Genomic DNA, 20,985 nt, shown 5'->3' on the forward strand with positions numbered 1-20,985 from the left:
ATTAACTCGATTGAACACGGAGGTTAAATCAAAACAATAGTATATACTTTTTGTCCTCTGGAAATTTTTAGGAGAATGGAAACAGGAAATTAACACTGCACATATGCAGCTGAAGTTAGATCTGTTCATCCCAGCATTCAAGGAAATCTGAGCCTGGCTTCATGCCTCTAAGTTAGCGATTGAACATTAATTTATGCATTTCTGCATAATAAAAATAGTATTATTTTCAACACCCTTTGCTATGTTAGCTGCATTTTTCTTTTATAAATATTCCTTTTGTAGCCAGAAAACTGAAATTGTGTGCTTGGAGTTTTAGGTTAACATTCATTTTGAAGATACTAGGGCTTCCAGGTTGACCATTGGCCCTCTAATTGTGTGCCCGTGTGATGAATTTGGGAATCTTTTTCATATTATCATGAATATATGAATGAGTATAGACATGTAAGTCATGTGTGACTGTATATATGCATTCCTTTGTGCCTCAATACTGACGTAGATGGTGTGGATATTCTCTTTTTTCTGTCTGCAGCTGACACTTCCTCTGCAGAATTGGTTTTATGGAACAAAGGCACTCAGCGCAGCTCGGTACAAAAAGGCAACAACGCGACCAGCGTGCATACAGCACGGATCGTGTTGGACATTTAACACAGCACCAGAGAACTCGCACAGGAGAGAAACCCTTCAAGTGCACTGTGTGTGACAAGGCATTTTCATATCCATCAGTTCTAAGGAACCACCAGAGAACACACACAGAAGAAAAACCCTTCAAGTGCAGTGTGTGTGGGAAGGCATTTTCACATTCATCTGCTCTTAAAAAACACCGGAGAACACACACAGGAGAAAAACCCTTCAAGTGCAGTCTGTGCGCGAAGGCATTTTCACAGTCATCTGCTCTTGTATTACATCAGAGAACACACACGGGAGAGAAACCCTTCAGTTGCACTCTGTGTGGGAAGGCGTTTGCATGTTCACAACATCTTAAAATACACCAGAGAACACACACAGGAGAGAAACCCTTCAAGTGCACTGTGTGTGGGAAGGCATTTTCAGATAAATCTCCTCTTAAAAAACACCGGATAACACACACGGGAGAGAAACTCTTCAGGTGCAGTCTGTGCGGGAAGGCGTTTTCACAGTCATCTGGTCTTGTATCGCACCAGAGAACACACACGGGAGATAAACCCTTCAAGTGCAGTGTGTGTGGGAAGGCATTTTCAGATAAATCTCCTCTTAAAAAACACCGGATAACACACACGGGAGAGAAACTCTTCAGGTGCAGTCTGTGCGGGAAGGCGTTTTCACAGTCATCTGCTCTTGTATTACATCAGAGAACTCACACGAGAGAGAAACCCTTTAGTTGCACTTTGTGTGGGAAGGCGTTTGCACATTCACAACATCTTAAAATACACCAGAGAACACACACGGGAGAGAAACCCTTCAGTTGCACTCTGTGTGGGAAGGCGTTTGCACAATCACCATATCTTAAATTACACCAGAGAACACACACTGGAGAGAAACCTTTCAAGTGCACTGTGTGTGGGAAGGCGTTTGCACATTCACAACATCTTCAATTACACCAGAGAACACACACGGGAGAGAAACCCTTCAAGTGCACTCTGTGTGGGAAGACGTTTGCACAGTCATCAGGTCTTCATAGACACCAGAGAACACACACGGGAGAGAAACCCTTCAGTTGCACTCTGTGTGGGAAGGCGTTTGCACAGTCATCAATTCTTAAAAGACACCAGAGGACGCACAAGCATCAGAAGATCCCCAATAAATGGAGTCTGAAATTGGCTTGTGAAAGTCAAAGTGCTGCAATGAGCCCATCCCTCATGAAACCAGAAGTGAATCCCAGCTTGGACACTTTTAAAGGTATCAAGGTGAAATGTGAAGAGGCGAAGGTGAAATGTGAAGAAGTGATGAAGAGCGAAGAAGTGAAGGTGAAATGTGAAGTGATTTTGAAGAGAAAAAAAGTGACGGTAAACTGTGAAGATGAAGATTCACCTCCAAAATCGTACCTTCACATCGATGGAGGCAACGTGAAGCAGGAGGAGAATTCTGACTGCGAGGCAGAGCTAGGCAACTCCCAGCAGTTTGTGGAAGTGGAGGTGTGGGTGGACTTCTTAGACAATACAAAGTCAAATGGAGACCCGGTAGATGGGTAGGCTTGAGACAATGAAGCTCCAATAGATGCACCTTTGTCACAGGCCTTTAATGAAAAGAACGTGAATTTGAACACTGAATTCCTGGGTTCAACTTGCAGAGTAAGAGCGGCGAGTATTTGTTGACCTGTAGGTTGGGTAGATGAATAATCGGGAGCAAGAGCCAATAAGCTTCCAAGTATTCCACTGTTATATTTATATTTGCATTGATATGGTGCTTGCTTAATTGCCTCAGCAACTCAGTTTCATATCTCATCACAAACACTCGAAGAGCAGCTTAAAGTGGCAGCTGCCTCTGTGTCATAAGTTGACCCTGCTGTCGCCTGCATGTGGGCATGAGTCTGTCAGTAGGGGGTGGTGATTGATGTGTAATCTTCATTATGTAATTTCTGGATAATGTTTGAAATTGCCCAAATATTGACCATGACACCAACATGCAATGACCTATGCGTTTTGAATGACACAATCGTATGTTTTACATCCACTGTTAAGCAGACGGTGCATATTTTGTTTAAAGTTACTGGAGTAGCCAGACGTGCCTGTCGGATTTGAACCTTGAACCTCTGCAATAAATAGAGAATGTGCTACCACTTGGCTTCCCTCAATCTGAGTGTAGGCATGACAGCCTGAATGTTTCTAACTGGCGCAGATGTTCCATTTAGAGGGGTCCACGTTTCACATGCCTACAGAAGGGAGGGCAAAACTGGCCGAGAAGAACCGACGCTTCTTGCGGAGCGACAGACCAGGTAGCTTCCACACAGCATAGCGCAGCTGATGAAAAGATAATGCCGCCCGACTGATTCGGACCACACTGTACACACGCTGTGTACCCACAAGGTCTACACACACACCATGTACACAGCGTACACACAGTTTACCCACACAGTATACAGTCTGTACACACACTGTATACACACACAGTAACAACCGCCATTCGCCACTAAGTGGCGGTGACGTCACCACGGCGCTTGTGCCAGGCTATGTGCACAGAGCAGATCCAGGTGTCATGGGTCGACTGACTTAAATGACTGGCCAATGCACCACCTGTGCCCCCGACTGCGCCAACAAACAGTGTACACACACAATGTTCACGCACACAGTAATGTTCACGTTGTTGTTGAGCTCACGCACCCAGTGGGTGGGTGTTAAAGAGAGGGAGCCATAGAAATGGAATCTAAATAAACTTAAACTCTAACCCTGATCTCGCTCTCTGACGTCACCACTCATTAACTTGGCGTGATGCGCGAGGGGGAGGTGGCCCCCACTAGTGACGTCATGTAACGGAGGTATTTACTTCCCCCCCCCCCACCGAGATTTTGAGCGTGACGTCACGTCTACCGAATTCCGTTCCAGTAAAATGCTTATTTGGGACGAGGTCAGCAGCCAAGCACCATCACCTGACATGGGCCCCTCTCATTAACATAATTTATTCAATTACCCTGCTGCTCGTTGGAGGAGGGGATTGTGTGAACCCCGCAAGTGACGTCATGTCACCTCATGCTGCCGCATGACGTCATGAGCTACCAGGTTGCTGCTGCTGCGCGTACGCTCGCTCACTGCGATCCGAGGTGAGATGTTTACATCGTGGTGGTTGTTGTTGTTGTTGTGGTGATTGTTGTTGTAGTTGTTGTTGTGAACCCAGGTGGAGCCTCGCTCCTTCTCCCTCGTAGGGATATCAATTGAGTAGCAGCGAGTATGGAATCGATGTCCAGATTGAAAAATTACAACGCGGGGCCTAGCCATACGGGGCCTTGCCTCCTGCCCTCGCCTGATTGCATTTGCTTTAATTCTCTGCTTAAGTTTAATTTGTCTTCACCTGGCTCACTACTTTGAAACTTTGTTTTTACTTTAAATATTTCTACTTTTTATTTTATTTTACCAGGCATAGGCCACTTGAGCTACATCGCTCGTTTTCAGAAGCGACCTGCCCACAACACATGGGGGCTTATCAGCGTGTGAAAATCGTCTTGGTTCTTTCGGTAAAGTCACGTAGAAGGGAAGTAAGAAAATAATAAAAATAAATCAATAAAATAATTCTCACGACGTTTCGGCCACAACGCAAGCAGCCGTCCTCAGGTGAAAACCAGGTGTCGACAGACCTGGTTTTCACCTGAGGGACGGGTGCTTGCGTTGTGGCCGAAACCTTCGTGAGAATTATTTTATTATGTTTTATTTTGATTAGTTTATTACTTCCCTTCTACGTGACTTTACCGAAAGAACCAAGAAGATGAATCCCTGCAGTCACGAAAGCTTTAAATCGAATTTTTACTTGTGGAAATGTTTATCGGTCAAATACTGTAAACGCGTGGTGATGTTGACTCTAAATGTGCAGTGAAAACCGCAGGATTCGGAGGAAAATCCACGCGACCACGGAGAGAGAGGGACACGCAAACGCCAAATATACAGCCATAATACAGGTTTGTTTGTGTGAGATCGCGTAAATAAATAAATGTGTCGTTCACCCCGTTAAAACCCGATACATCCAATTAATAAGGGGTTTGTCACGTAAACAGAACGTGGCCAATGCGTCACTAGTACAGCACTAGTGTGTAGTGTATAATACTGTAGTGTATAGTAGTGTGTAGTGTATAGTGTAGTGTACTAGTACAGCACATCGGTGTGTTGAAGAGCCAAGCCACAACATTTACAATCTGAGTACAACGTTTTGAAACTATTTCCAACCAGCTTCATCAGACGACAGCCACATGTTGTGGCTTGGCTCTGTGGGAATAGAAATCGGCTCGTTGGGTTAATAGCGCAGCACGCTAACCGTTGCACTACCGCTCCCCACTCACGCACAAACTTTATCGGAAGTATAGTATCCAGTAATAACTAAGTTTCCCGGCTTAGCTCAGGTCTCGGTAATCAAACATTAAAAGTAATGTCTTGCCATGCTGGCTTTATTAGAATAATTTAATTCTGCCAAAGAAAGCTGTAAATGTGTATATTGTCACGGTTTTGTGGTTGTGTTATACAATAGCGGGGCTTGTTTGTTTCATGAGGACAGCTTTTAAATACGTTGCCCTTGGATAGCTTCAGGATAGACAATGTTGGATTTTTGCCATCTGGTGGTGTTGGCACAATTTGGTTCCCAAAAAAACGTTCATGTGCACAAAGTTTGCTTTATTTATATAGATTTTTCCCATATTTTGTCTTGTGTATGGTTTCTCAATGTTCATTTTAATTGTTTAGTTTTCTTATTTTCCTTTTACCTCATGCCATTATTTAGGTAAGGCTTAAGTATTGAATATCGCACTTTTGGCTTTGCGAGGCACTTTCCCAGATCGTAACCTCTATATTCAAGGGGCTGAGGAGTGCCGATTTTCAGCAGAAACTATATCTCTGCTTTATTGATGCAATTAAGGCATATAGTACCATATAGAGGCTTGGGGCTTTGGGTTCTTTGTTTTTTACGTCTCTGCCTCTGCTCACATTCTTTGATGATTTTTATGATTTTGGGAAAGCCCGTCTAAAGCTGCGTGACCAGGAGTCGGAGTCATTTCCTGTTCAACTTGGCTTGTGACAAAAATTCACTCTGGCCCCATGCATTACATTACAGAGCATCTTAAATAATTATGTCGTTTGAGAAGCTCTCAATGGCCATAGAAATAAATAGCATTTGTTACGGTTAAAATGATACGCGCATCGATGCCTGGTTATAGTTAAGGGATCGTTCCTTGGTCAACCATGTTATATCTGCTGATGATCTGGAAATGGCTACTTAATGAGATGGGGTTAGATAATCTTGTTCTGTGCCTGGATAATTCCATCATGAAAGGTGGCCTTGCGTATGTTCCACCAAAATAAATCACCTGCCTGGGAATTTCATGTCATACAACACTGTACCTGCTCAACTCTCCATGAGTAATCAGGCATTTCTACAAGTGGTGGAGGAGTTCCCATGCCTGGTTAATGTGTTCACGACCAGCTCTGGTTTGGCAGCCAAAGTCTCACTTTAAATTTGTCTAGCAGCATTCTTTCATTAGACTGTGTAAAACTGTGTGGAAGCTAAATTTCGATTTAAAGCTTTCGTGACTGCAGGGATTCATCGTCTTGGTTCTTTCGGTAAAGTCACGTAGAAGGGAAGTAATAAAATAATAAAAATAAAACATAATAAAACAATTCTCACGACGTTTCGGCCACAACGCAAGCAGCCGTCCTCAGGCGAAGAATGAAACACCTCTAACCCAGCTTAAATATATGCTCCAAGCTTGGTGGTGTTTCATTCTTCGCCTGAGGACGGCTGCTTGCGTTGTGGCCGAAACGTCGTGAGAATTGTTTTATTATGTTTTATTTTTATTATTTTATTACTTCCCTTCTACGTGACTTTACCGAAAGAACCAAGAAGATGTGTGGAAGCTGCCTGGACTTTTGCGCCATACAAAGCTGTGAGTGTCCATCACCAAGGTCTAGTCTGTCTGAGACCATCCCTCTCCCTGCCATACTGGCATCGCACCCGCCTCTCACTCGTCGTACTGTGGATGGTGGGCGCACAGGACGGTGCCACGCAGCCATTCCAGGCTGGGTCCAAATGGGTTATGTGGGTCACCGAGCCACCAGGCCTCATTCCACGAGTGATATCAATATACAATATCTGTAACGAGGCCCCCCAATAGACTGCCCCTGGAACTCTGTCGGGCACGTCCCACTGAGGGAAGTCCTCAGGGCCCAGGCAAGTACATGCTGGTGGGAATATGTCGCTAGGCTGATTTGGGAATGCCTGGGAATTCCCCAGGAAGATCCAGAGTCTGTCGCCAGGGAAAGGGAAGTCTGGACTGCCCTACTAAATGTGCTGCCGCTACAACCCTCACCAAGACAATAGGATTTCGAAATAAACGAACAAACAAAGCTGTGAGTCTTCTTGGCCACAGATATTACTCCTTTCTCTGTGGATGCAAAATATTAACTTAATTAAAGGACCGTCTGTTCTGGCTTAAAATTAAGACTGGCCAGCCTATGATTCCCTCTATTGAACCAAACAAGATTGTATTAGAACCTTACAGATCCCTAAAATATCAGTACAGAACATGATCAGCGAGTTTCTTTGGGAGGCCAAGCTGCATTGGTTGGGTCATGAATCCCGCATAAACAGACAGCATGCTCAAGCATCTTCTGTTAGTCCAGGTGTTACGAGCTAAACCAGGAATGGCATTGGCTTGAGAAGAGATTGGAGGATGTGAAGTTGATCACACCTGCTGATGACTGGTACCAGGAGTGTCATGATCAGCCTCTGTGGAGGAGGCCCGTGATATATGCTGCGGGGCAGTTGGAGATATTTGCTCTGCAACAACAGTGAGATCGGAGGAGCAACGCTCACATGAATGGGTGGAACGCCGGGTGCCTAAAATGCAGCAAGACAGTGTGAAGCACAGCTGGTGCATCTGTCAAACATCTCAGTCATTCATCCCTTGACACCTGGATCATTCCAATGACCTGCTGACAAGTGATCCACACTTACATGGCATTCATGTGAAATGTATGTGTAGTGAGTTCAACTGAGTCGCAGACGTACACTTGGAGGCAACACATTTATTTAACACCAACACACGGGGTAACTGCCCCTTAACAGAATAACAACCTGTGGTGGTGACCACCAGGCTAACTGCACTAATTACAACGTAACGAGCTACTACGGACCGGGACCACAGCTCGGGTCCAGTTCCACATGTTGTAGACTTGGTGGAACGTAGACGAACGTTTCTTCAGGTTGAACAACAACGCCGGTTCCTCTGGGGGACCCGGCTTATATTTTTAGCGGTGTGGCTGGCTCCGCCCTTGGCCACGACCACCTTTCAGAATCCTCGAGCAGGATCTGGACCCCGACCACGTGACCACCCCTAGCCCCCACTTTGGGCCCCTTTGTAGACTTAACTGGTCACGTGCCCTCTCGGGTCAACCAGAGTGCCATGGCCTTTAGTAACCTCATTCCTACGGCTGGCACTCCCACACCCTATCCTGTAGGGCCGGCACTACACGCCAAGCGTGGTGCCATCCGGCGATATCAATCAGCGCTCACCGAGCCCCTCTAGGGCCAGTACTACACTCACCATAATGGTATCCGCGATGTCGTTACACCGCACGCCGTGCCTCTCTAGAGCCGGCACTACACAGTGACATCCCGCAATGTCACTACATCTGTAAGAGTTTATTTATGTGGGGAGCGGTGGCGTAGTTATTACACTGTGTAACAAAAAAACATTTTTGTTCCTGGGTAGTGTTATTTCCTAATTGCATATACCTTAAAAGTACAGCAAATGCTATTATTCCCCACAAACTTTGCTTTTGTGACTAGGACAGTGATATTTTGAAATTTACCTATTTTCAATGATAAATTTGTGTCTTTTCGTTCACATAAAGTCCTGGTCACAAAAGCAAAGTTTGTGGGGAATAATAGCGATTTTCTATACTTTTTAGGCATAAGCAATAAAAACAATAACACTTTGTACGCAGGAACAAAAATTGTGTTTCATAGTATTATAATTGTACTAGCGGTTAGTACCCGGCGTTGCCCGGGCAAAAAAGGCAGACACATGTAGTTACACACGCAAATCGACTCACACACACAGAGTTACACGCACAAATCGACTCACACATACATACATAGACTGAACAAAAACCGCCATTCACCACTAAGTGGCGGTGACGTCACGACAATGCTTGTGCCAGGCTATGTGCACCTTGAGGCCACATGAAGTGTCGAACGCCCGCTGGCAGGAGGTCAGGGGGCAAACCCAGATGGCACAGATCGACTGACTGAGACGACTGGCTGATGCACCACCTGTGGCCCCTACTGTGGCAACTTTCTGTGCTTTAGCCACCCGGCGCTCCGCTCATTGTTGTGAGCGTCACTCCTCCGCCCTCCGTTGTTGTTGGAGGGTGACTGATTCCAACTGCCCAGTAGCGTCCTTCAGGAGCCTGCTCCAGAGGCCGATCTTGACACCGTTGGTACCAGTCATCCGCAAGTGGACTCAGCTCCAAGTCATCCTGTACCAGATCACTAAATGTCTTCTCCAGCCCGTGCCGCGCCCGCTTAGCCCCCTCGATCCGGTCGGACAAAAGCTGTTTAGGCATGCGGTGGCTGGCCATGCGGGCTACATGACTCGGGCAACGCAGCCTTGCCTGCTGGAGGTCACCGATGGGACTTTGTCCACATCTTTCAAGGATTTGTGAGCTCCTCACACAATGCAGCCTGGTTAAACCCAGGATGGATCGTAGGCAAGCCATCCTAAATGTTTATAATTGGCGAAGATGTTCCATTAGGGGGTCCAAGTTTCGCAAGCATCGAGAAGGGAGGGAATGACCGTGGCCGAGAAGACCTGAAGCTTCGTACGGAGTGATAGACCAGGTAGCTTCCACACAGTGTTACGCAGCCAATGAAAAGATAATGCAGCTTGACTGATTCGGAGTGAGACCTTTGCTGTTAAACCAGAGCCGGTCATTAGCACACTGGCAAGGTATGGGAAATTCTCCACTGTCTCCACAAATGCCCCATCACCAATTGGGAGTTGTGGGGGTGGAGTGTCCAATGGTACAAAATAGCCAGGAAGGTGCTTAGTTTTGGTGGGGCTGATGGTAAGGCCCCCACCTCTTGGTGGCAAGCTCCAGGTTCAGCAGCAGCACCTCGAACTCCTCCTCCAAGTGAGTTGCAATTAGCAGATCATCGACATACATAACGTGGTTGAACAATAGAGTGCCATCCCTTGACCGCACCCGGGCATCGATCAGCCTCCCATTGTTTCTGTAGCAGATGGGAATTCTTCCGGTACAGGCATTGAAGGCTTGATGAACTACGTGGTCCAAATATATGTAAAATAATGTGGGAGCCAGAGGACATCCCTGTTGCACCCCAAGGTGGAAAGGGAATGGCTCTGACTCACGGCCACGTATTTAGACGCGGGGCGGCTCGCCATCATGAAGGTCCTTAAGGATGGTGATTAGTGGGTCAGGGACTCGGAAAGCACAAAGAGCAACCCAGAGGCCAGGCCTACTGATGGTATCATAGGCCTTGAGCAGGTCAATAAAGCACACGCATGGACTAAGATGCACACATGGACCTACAGACACGCAAAGAAATGGAGTTACACTGACTAACACGCACATGGACTGAGACACACACATATCGACTCACACAAACACATCGACTTACAGACATACACACATATGGACTCACACACACATAGACATGCACTTAAGATACACACACATATATGGATGTACACACATACAGCGACTCACACACACACCGACTCACACAGCAATACATGGACTCACACACACATTGACGTAAACACACATGGACTTACACACACAGCGACTGATACGCACACAAATGGACTGACACGCACACTTGGACTGACACACACACATAACCACTTTGACATACACACACATGGGGCATTGTCCGTTAGAAAAAGACAGACACACACATGGAGTTAAAGACACGCATGGCTCTACACGCACACACATATGGACTCAAAGACACACACATCGACGGGCACAGCAATCCCCGATGATGGCACAGCTATCAGTATGGCAGTACTACGTATGAGGAAATAGCGTGACGTGAGCGATGGAAACAATATAAATTTATTGAAGAAATAATCAAATCACAGACTGGCAGTAGACCGTGGCAGCGTCATAAAAGACAGCAAAAAAGGGAAAAATGAGCAACCTAAAAATCCAAAAAGAGTTTTGTGTACACAAACATAATTATTGTAACATGTCAACTTGTTTCGTAATGGTAAACAATGAACCTGAGTTGTTATCTGCACACAATATCTGGCAACGTATTGTTTAAATAATAATAAGCAATCAACGTGAGTTCTTATCTGGACACAAACATTATTATAGTAATGTTTGTCAACTAATGTGTTTAACAATAGTAAACAATGGACTTGAGTTGTTAGCGTAAGAAGCAATGGACTTTGTACTTACCATAGCCATGTTGAGGCCTTGTGCCATGCGTAGCCCCCGTCCTGGCCTACATTGGCGAGGCAGCAGAGTTGTCACATTGGCAGGCTAGGGGCTGGTCCACTACCCCTCCCCCCAGCATCCCCCGGGCGTGCATGAATAATGGTATGCAAGCACTGAAATATGATCTACGGAGTCTGCAGTATAAACTGGACGCATCGTGTTGGGGGGGGCAAGAGGACATGACACTGTGAATAAATATCCGCAGCGTTATGTGTGTATGTATTGCCTGTAAAACGCGTAAAAGGAAATGTCCCCCGTGAGCTGGAGCGAATGCGCAGCACTTGGTAGGGTCCGCCCCATCACGCAATTGGCGTCAGTTGGTACGGTCGATGTGCAATAAGTAAATAATGAATTATAGAAACGGCACAAATGTGTTAATTAAACTACTTTAACGTTTACGGATGGAAAAATGGAATAGCCTATTCCCACCGCGGGGCTTAGGGCGTGTCGCTCGGCAAATTTTTTTCTACGTGAAGGCCACCGTCCGAGAGCCAAATCCCCCGCAAGTGCGACGTTTCGACTTCAAAACAAGCAATCATCATCAGGTGTGTTTTTTTCCACACCTGATAAAGATTGCTTGTGTTGCAGTTGAAATATCATGAGAATTGTATTGTTTTATATTTTTTATTTTTTTATTGTTTCCCTTCTACGTGACTTTACCGAAAGAACCAAGAATATGAATCCCTGCAGTCACGAAAGCTTTAAATCAAAACAAATAGTATTATTTTCAACAGCCTTTGCTTTGTCAGCTGAATTTAGCTTTCATAAAGATTACTTTTGTAGCCAGACAGCCGTTTTGTGTGCTCGGAGTATTGGGTTAACATTCATTTTGAAGATACGAGGGCTTCTAGGCATGTTTGTGACCATTTGCCTTCTCATTGTGTGCCATAACAGCCCGTGTGATGAATTTCGGACACTATTTCACTATATCATGAATATATGAATAGGTATAGACATTTGTCTGTGTAAATATGCATTCCTCTGTGTATCGATACTGACGTGTAGATGGTGTTGATATATTTTTTTCTGTCTGCAGCTGTCACTTTCTCTGCAGAATTAGTCTAATGGAGCAAAGGCACTCTGCGCGGCTCGGTGCTTTCAGCATGGATCGTACTGGAAATTTGACACGGCACCAGAGAACTCGCACAGGAGAGAAACCCTTCAAGTGCAGTGTGTGTGAGAAGGCGTTTGCACTTTCATCTCATCTTGTAGCACACCAGAGAACACACACGGGAGAGAAACCCTTCAAATGCAGTGTGTGTGGGAAGGCATTTGCACGTTCATCTTGTCTTGTAATACACCAGAGAACACACACGGGAGAGAAACCCTTCAAGTGCAGTGTGTGTGGGAAGGCGTTTGCACAGTCATCTACTCTTGCAATACACCAGAGAACACACACGGGAGAGAAACCCTTCAAGTGCAGTGTGTGTGGGAAGGCATTTGCACATTCATTTTCTCTTGTAGCACACCAGAGAACGCACACAGGAGAGAAACCCTTCAAATGCAGTGTGTGTGGGAAGGCGTTTGCACAGTCAACTACTCTTGTAGAACACCAGAGAACACACACAGGAGAGAAACCTCTCAAGTGCAGTGTGTGTGGGAAGGCGTTTGCACAGTCATCTACTCTTGCAAAACACCAGATAATACACACGGCAAAGAAACCCTTCAAGTGCAGTGTGTGTGGGAAGGGGTTTGCACGCTCATCTACTCTTGTAGACCACCAGAGAACACACACAGGAGAGAAACCCTTCAAGTGCAGTGTTTGTGGGAGGGCGTTTGCACTTTCATCTCCTCTTGTAGCACACCAAAGAACACACACGGGAGAGAAACCCTTCAAATGCAGTGTTTGTGGGAAGGCGTTTGCACAGTCATCTACTCTTGGAATACACCAGAGAACACACACGGGAGAGAAACCCTTCAAGTGCAGTGTGTGTGGGAAGGCGTTTTCACGTTCATCTCCTCTTGTAGCACACCAGAGAACACACACGGGAGAGAACCCCTTCAGGTGCACTCCTTGCGGGAAGACGTTTGCACTTTCATCAATTCTTCACGCACACCAGAGAACACACAAGCATCAGAAGATCCAGAAGGAGTGGAGTCTGAAATCAGCTTGTGAAAGTCAAAGTGCCGCAATGAGCCCATCCCTCATTAAACAAGAACCGGAAGAAAATCCCAGCTTAGACACTTTTAAAGGTATCAAGGTGAAATATGAAGAGGTGAAGGTGAAACGTGAAGAAGTGATGGTCAAGAGCGAAGAAGTGAAGGTAAAATGTGAAGATGAAGATTCAACTCCAAAATCAGACCTTCACATCGATAGAGGCAACGTGAAGCAGGAGGAGAATTCTGACTGTGAGGCAGAGCGAGGCAACTCCCAGCAGTTTGTGGAAGTTGAGGTGTGGGTGGACTTCCTCTGAAACAATACAAAGTCAAATGGAGACCCGGTAGATGTGTAGCTTGAGATGATGTCGCTCCAATAGACGCACCTTTGTCACAGGCCTTTAATTACAAGAATGTGAAGTTGAACGCTCAATACCTAGGTTCAACCTGCAGGGCAAGAGCGGCCAGTCTTTGTGGACCTGTGGGTTGCGTAGATCTCTAACCAGGAGTGAGAGCCAATAAGCTCCCAAGCATTCGATATGTAATCATAATTGCATTTACATGGTGCTTGCTTAATTGCCTCAGCAACTTGGAGTTTTGTATCGTATCTTGTCTCAAACACTCGAAGAGCATCCCCAAGTAGCAGCTGCCCCTGTGTGGCACAAGGAGGTGGCCCTGCACCGGCCTGCATGTGGACAAGAGCCTGTCAGTAGGGGGCGGTGGTTGATGTGGCATCTTAGTTGTGGAGTTTGTCGGTAATGTTTTAGAATTTGATCAATTTTGACCCAGACGTCAGAATGCAATGGCCTACTCGTTTTGAATTACACTATTATGTTGTACATTCACTTCGATTTAAAGCTTTCGTGACTGCAGGGATTCATCTTCTTGGTTCTTTCGGTAAAGTCATCACGTAGAAGGGAAATAATAAAATAATAAAAATACAGCATAATAAAATAATTCTCACGACGTTTCGGCTACAACGCAAGCAGCCGTCCTCAGGTGAAGAATGAAACACCACCAAGCTTGGAGCGTATATTTAAGCTGGGTTGGAGGGGGAAGAAGAGCGCCTTGACAAATTAATTTGCATATCAAGAGGAATTTAACATTCCTTCCCTTTGTTAATTCTACCCCCCTGTCCCCTCCCTTTGATGCTGCTAATCCTGCATAATGCACGGGCATAATATGACTTTGAAACCCCCCGCCCACCTCCTATGCATTTACCATAAATATGCTAAATTCCTCTTGATATGCAAATAATTTTGTCAAGGCGCTCTTCTTCCCCCGCCAACCCAGCTTAAATATTCGCTCCAAGCTTGGTGGTGTTTCATTCTTCACCTGAGGACGGCTACTTGCGTTGTAGCCGAAACTTTGTGAGAATTATTTTATTATGTTTTATTTTTATTATTTTCCCTTCTACGTGACTTTACAGAAAGAACCAAGAAGATGTACATACACTTAAGCAGACGGTGGGTATTTTTTAAAATAACTCATTGTTAATACGATGTAACCTGATGCAGCATAATTAGGTGCAGTAATTAAATTTTGTTAAAATGACTCAATAATTTAGAATTAATACTTGTATGATTGTGTGTGTACATGTAACATTTTGTCTATAAGGGTTAAACATTGATTAAGTGATGTTAGGACAAAGTGTGTGTTTTGGAAGTAACCTGGACAGATCACTCTGGTGAGACCCGTTGTTTTTGTGATACAGGTCAAAGGGTACTTTTGTGTTTTCAGGAAGCATCTCCCTTTGGAGCAACTCATTGTCTTTGAAATAGGGAGTGCATTCGGATCATTCATCAGTTGCAAGGCATACCACTCAAAAGTTACACGAATAGGAGGTACATTCTCTACAACACGAATTATAATTTTGTATTACGTGTTGACGTAGATTTTGTCGAACTAGGACTAGAAATTATCCTTGCTGATTAACGTCTGAATGTTCACAACCATGGGTTGAAGCAAGCCCCTCAGAACCATTTACGGCCTTGGGCCAGGAAAGTCATGAATAAAAGCTGCGCACCAACGACGCATCCACGCAAGCTCCTGATGGTCCGTTTTAAAGTTTGAAAATGAAACAACGTTGAATTGTATTATGTTTTGAATTAGATAATTGTATTTCTTCATTAAAAGCTTATATCATTTTACATCTGGTAGACTTAATTGAAAACGACATTTCGTGTAAATTTCCTTTCGTTGTTAAGTAGATGGCCTTGCCGGGGATTTGGTTCCATGCGGAGCTTCACCTTTTCGGGATTGCGGGATCGAAATAAGGCGGCACAGAGCTGGCTGTACGAGAAGACCGCCGTCCGTAGATCGATTCCAACATGATCGAACGTCTGTCCCTGCGCCTCCGTCGTTCATACAGGGGGTGCGTATGTTTGCAGCGCCCCCTGCATGAAAACGACGGAAAGTGCAGCGTTCGTCATAGGTAGATGAAGTTGTGTGCTTATATAAGAGTATAGCCAGTGGGTTTCAAAGTACCTTTGTCTTACAGAAATCAATTTCGCGTGAGCCCACCGCATTAAAACAATGCTCAGCTGAGCGGGACAAGTCACAGTGGGGGGGGGGGGTCACCTTATATATGTCACGTGCCGTAGCTCACATGACTTCTGCCGCGAAAATGTCTAGATGTTTTCGCCTGAGGACGACCGCTTGTAGTGATCGAAACGTCGCGATTTATTTTATTTTTTCTACCTACGTGACTTTACCGAAAGAACCGATGAGTATGAAAGACGTCTCGTCTGCTGATCTTGTTCATATCTGTGTACATAGATATCCCACATTGCTTACATGTGTAGTGACATAAGAAGGGAGGGGCTGCTGGGGGCTCTGGGACCTGGGTGGGCCAGGCGCTTAAGCCTCTTGGCACCAGGCGTTGGGTTCTCAGGCGGGTCCAGACGCTTAAGCCTCTTGGCGCCGCCAACGGGGAGGGGGGGGGGGGCTGTGTGTGCTCTGTGGGATGTCTGGTGGCGCACACGGCCCCACCCCTCGTTGGACCAGGCATAAAAGGAGAGCTCCCTGGACAATCAGGGCCCAGTTGTAACTCAAGACCCAAGACCCACGACCAGCCATCTGAAGACCCTGGGATGCTGTGAGAGCCAGTGGTGGGACTCTGGAACTCCCGACTCGACGACCTTCTGAGGCGAGTTCCAGAGCGTAGCCAGAGTAGAGTATCTAGGCTGTGTACCTAGGCTGTGTACCTAGGCTGTAACAGAGTATCAGGACTGTTGGAGTGTTGTATTGTAATAAAGAAGTTACCTCTACAAGCACCAAATGTAACGGGTTCCGGAGACACTTGTAGAGGTAACTTCTTTATTACAATACAACACTCCAACAGTCCAACTCTCCAACAGTCCTGACTCTCCAACACTGGTGGTGTGGAACCCTGCCATCCATGCGGTGGTTGTGCATCCAAGGCGTCGGAATCTGTATATTTGTTGTTGTTAATTCCCCGTTTTCTATGCGGATCCCGAGGAGGGCTAGGTGTGCCGCGGGTCGTTTGTTCACGTATCATTGCTTCACCTTTTTGTTGATTGATGCTTGTATATAGTGTAGAGCTGTACAGGTTGGTTATGGTATTTATGGTTGCTTTCTTGTTCTCTTTTCTTTTCCTGTTGAGGCTCGCGTATTTTTTTTCTCTCTCTCCCTTTCGTTAATTTAAACTTTCTAATTATTGACAGCCGGGACGGCTGGAGGCTACATAGAGGGGGTAATGTAGTGACATAAGAAGGGAGGGGCTGCTGGGGGCTCTGGGACCTGGGTGGGTCAGACGCTTAAGCCTCTTGGCACCAGGCGTTGGGTTCTCAGGCGGGTCCAGACGCTTAAGCCTCTTGGCGCCGCCAACGGGGGTGGGGGGGGGCTGTGTGTGCTCTGTGATATGTCTGGTGGCGCACACGGCCCCACCCCTCGTTGGGGACTGGGCATAAAAGGAGAGCTCCCTGGACGATCAGGGCCCAGTTGTAACTCAAGACCCAAGACCCACGACCAGCCATCTGAAGACCCTGGGATGCTGTGAGAGCCAGTGGTGGGACTCTGGAACTCCCGACTCGACGACCTTCTGAGGCGAGTTCCAGAGCGTAGCCAGAGTAGAGTATCTAGGCTGTGTATCTAGGCTGTGTACCTAGGCTGTAACAGAGTATCAGGACTGTTGGAGTGTTGTATTGTAATAAAGAAGTTACCTCTACAAGTGTCTCCGGAACCCGTTAAACATGTACACGCCACACTGAAATAAATATAAACTAGAACGACTTCCGGGGATGGGCAAAGATCGAGGAAACTCTTTCCATGGAGCGAGTTAAGTGTGTTCGATTCAACATCTCTGTCCGCCTCTGTGTGTCTCTCTCTGTCTCTGTCGTCTCTATCTTTCTCTGTCTCTGTGTTCCTCTTGTCTGTGTCTGTCCGCCTGTCTTGTCTGTCTGTGTGTGTCTTGTCTATCAGCGTCTGTCCAACCATAGTCAATGACTGTAGCGGCATGCACCCGTTTAACTCCCATGGCTACACGCCACTCAAACTTGCTCCGAACACACAGACACAGATCCCCCGTATAGCCTGGACAGAATGTTGGGGCAAGTGCCCAAGCCTTGTCCCTAGTTTTCATGAGCTTAGTAATCAAAGGATCAAACCATGGTGGGCGGTTGCCTTTAGTTTTAAATCTAACCAACGGAGCATGTTTGTCAAGAATTTGGAGAAACGTGTACCTGAAGGTCTCCCAAGCCGTAGTCGGGTTAGTGATTTCAGAGACCTTGTCAATATCCAAGTGAAGCACATCATTAGTAAATGCCTGAATGCTCAAGTATCTCATGGAGTGCTTCTCAACCAATTTAGGGGGGGCTTTGGGTCTGGCTGATGATTTCACCCCAAATATGAAAGAGTGATCACTAAGGTTATTATCCAGAACACAAGTCAGTGCGAAATTGTGAGGGGCATTTGTCAATAGGACGTCAAGCAGACATGACTCCCTGATTTTTTAGGTTGGGTCTTGTGGGAACATTTATTCATTGAAACAGGTTACATCTATCTGCAAAATTTGTGGCCACGGCCGGCAATTTTAGCCTATTCCAATTTAGATCACCTACTAAAACTATTTCACCTTTAGGGAGGCCCCCAAGAAGCTCTCTCAGTGCAGACGCAGCTTCAACATCCTTCCCACTAGGCGGTCTATAGCAGGACACTACCAATATCTGTTGATTATTTGGGAGAGTTATTCTGAGAACAAGACCTTCAATACAATTTTTTTAAACGAGTGAGCTGGTGAACATGCAATAGTATTACAAACATAGATGGCAATTCCACCTCCTTTAGATCCTCGGTCAAGCTCAAAAAGGTTATAGTTGTCAATCGTAATCTGCAAGTCATTTACAGCAGGAGTGAGAAATGTTTCTGTTAGGCAAAAAATATCCGGGTCCAGGCTTGCCACTTCTAATTTTAGTTGACTTAATTTAATCACAAGCCCTCTGATGTTGACGTGTAGAACACCAACACCTTTTCTGCCAGAAAAATCTATAGAATTATACGATTTCTTTACATTTGGGCCAGGATGAAGCTCAATACCACCCAGAAATAAGAAAAGTAGAATTAATAGTTTGCACAGGTATTTTCTGTGAAAGGATGAAGAGCGGCGAACCTTGGATGAATATCAGCAGCTTGCAGGTGGTGATATTCTTAAGAGCAGAATGAAGTTTGAAAGGAGTGCTGGTGAAGTAATGGGACAAAGATAAGGTTGAAAAGGATTCAATGATGGAGTGTAGAATTGTCTATAAGCTGTTTAATTAGCAGGTGTAGTGGCAAATTGAACAACAAGTATGGATGCGAAGTAACGAGGGTAGCCGTTTGTAGAGTTGAGTGTGGCACTAGATATGGCCGGGAGAGACAGCAGTAGAATATACAGCAGGAGAATTGCCATCTTTAAAACATCAGGGGTACACACAGTTTAACACATGTAGGCCGAGCGCGAGAAACGTCTTGCCACACTCGCCACACATACACGGCTTCTCACCCGTGTGCACTATTGGTCACAGCATTGGAGGTGACGCAGAAGAGGTTGGCGCGCTCATTTATGGCCTTGAGCTTCTCGCTGCACTCGGGCGGCAGCTGAAGGTTTTCCAGGTCGTTGAGCGAGCGCTGGAGGGCGGCTCCGTGCTTGCCGATCAGGTCGTTGCATGTGCTCATATCCTCGAGCTTGGAGGACAGCGAGCGGAGCGTGGTCTGCAGTTCCCTCTTTGCCGGCCTGTGTGCCTGATTTCTCATCGCCCGAGTCACAAGCTTGCAGCACGCTTGTAGAGCCAGCCCTCCTTCACCTCTGCCATGGCGTCGTAGTCCTGCCTTGGCTCTCTCGGTCTGCTCAAGCACTCCGCCACAGACTCTCCGTGCACTTCACACGAGCATGAGCGACGCATCACTCCTCACCGCCACGACCACGGCGGTCCGCATGGCCCTGGGTGCTGCTCCCTGTGACTTCGGGTGACAAAGGCGGCCGGCCTGGTTCTACCCACACACCTCCTCCTGTGCCATGCCGGCCCCCATTTATACTGCTCGGGAACAGCACGTTAAGGCTAAATGTGGGTCTTCGTCTGAGTGTGGTTGTGTGCAAGTCAACCCGTGGCACCTGGGTCGTGCACATAGCCTGGCACAAGCGTCGTGGTGACGTCACCGCCACTTAGCGGCAAATTGCGGTTGTCACCATTTGTGTGTGGGTCTTTGTGAGTGTTGAGTTCAATATCTGCGCTTTTTGTTACGTCCTGGGAGTCCTGCCTACGACCCGTCATGGGTGTCACCAGGCCGCCTCGTGTGAGCAGCTCACAACTCTACGTTGAACTTCTTTCGCACCGTACACAGCTGACCGCGATAATCGGAGGTGCGGGGGAAGGACAACAAACTAAGCACGCAAACAAACTGTTCTAGAGAAAATATTTTTCAATTTGCCCCAGTGGCTTCCTCATTCATTCATAAACCGTAAAGGATAATAAATACACAATACGAAAAGCTTGTAGCCTAGGGCTTTAGACAATGCGCTGGCGAACTAGCTGTTTTAGACTAATTTCAGGGTGCTGATTCCAAATCTGATCTCAGATTTGCTCTATCACATCTCATTTTTATGCTATCGGCATACCCCATTTTCATTGATTTTACCCGAAATTAGCTCTGTCACTTGTGATTTCAAGTTGTTGCGAGTTAGTGTAAAAATATGGTGCTGTATTTTTAGGATAGTGTGTTTTATAATACCATTTTATGTAGATATCCACATTTATTTAATATTTTTCTTCTGCAGGGCGTGATCTAACAATGGCTACAACATCCGAAAGAAGGTAATGCAGTAATGGCCCAGATATCTTCTGCTACATCTGTGGCAGCTTCACTTTTCAGGATCAAAGGCACAACATCAATACCTTTGTCAAGAAGGTTTATCTTGCCTACTTTAAAGTACGACTTGGAGACCAAGACAAAAATTGGGCTCCTCACAAAGTGTGTAAAACCTGTGTTGAAACTTTGCGATCATGGTCTAAAGGAAAGAATGCTAAGCTGAAGTTTGGTGTGCCAATGGTTTGGAGAGAACCTACAAACCATTTGGATAACTGCTACTTCTGCCTTGTGAATGTAAAAGGTTTCAATAAGAAAAACAAACAACACTTACAATACCCAGATATCCCATCTGCCAGACGACCAGTTGAGCACTGTGAGGAAATACCTGTGCCTGTATTTACTGAGCTACCAGAGATTGATTTTGAATCCCTCAGTTTACCTGCTT

General features: G+C 46.0%; 1 protein-coding gene across 2 annotated transcripts in view; it reads left to right on the plus strand.

The window, feature by feature from the left end:
• LOC133361791 (zinc finger protein 180-like) overlaps positions 1-14,226 on the plus strand; it is a 62,175-nt gene extending 47,949 nt beyond the window's left edge. The window contains exons 1-3 of one of the 2 annotated variants that reach the window (XM_061580788.1): positions 3,677-3,733; positions 4,498-4,582; positions 12,175-14,213. In XM_061580788.1, coding sequence (XP_061436772.1) covers positions 12,203-13,552 — 1,350 coding nt within the window. In that variant the 5' untranslated portion in view covers positions 3,677-3,733; positions 4,498-4,582; positions 12,175-12,202 and the 3' untranslated portion in view covers positions 13,553-14,213. Of the gene's footprint in view, positions 1-704; positions 1,727-3,676; positions 3,734-4,497; positions 4,583-12,174 lie in introns of those variants that run through there. The other variant, XM_061580787.1, reaches the window with a different exon arrangement.
• The last annotated feature ends 6,759 nt before the right edge of the window (positions 14,227-20,985 follow it).

The sequence above is a fragment of the Lethenteron reissneri genome, unplaced genomic scaffold (assembly GCF_015708825.2).
Source record: "Lethenteron reissneri isolate LAM-NWPU_2019-01 unplaced genomic scaffold, ASM1570882v1 scaffold_124, whole genome shotgun sequence".
Lineage (NCBI taxonomy): Eukaryota > Metazoa > Chordata > Hyperoartia > Petromyzontiformes > Petromyzontidae > Lethenteron > Lethenteron reissneri.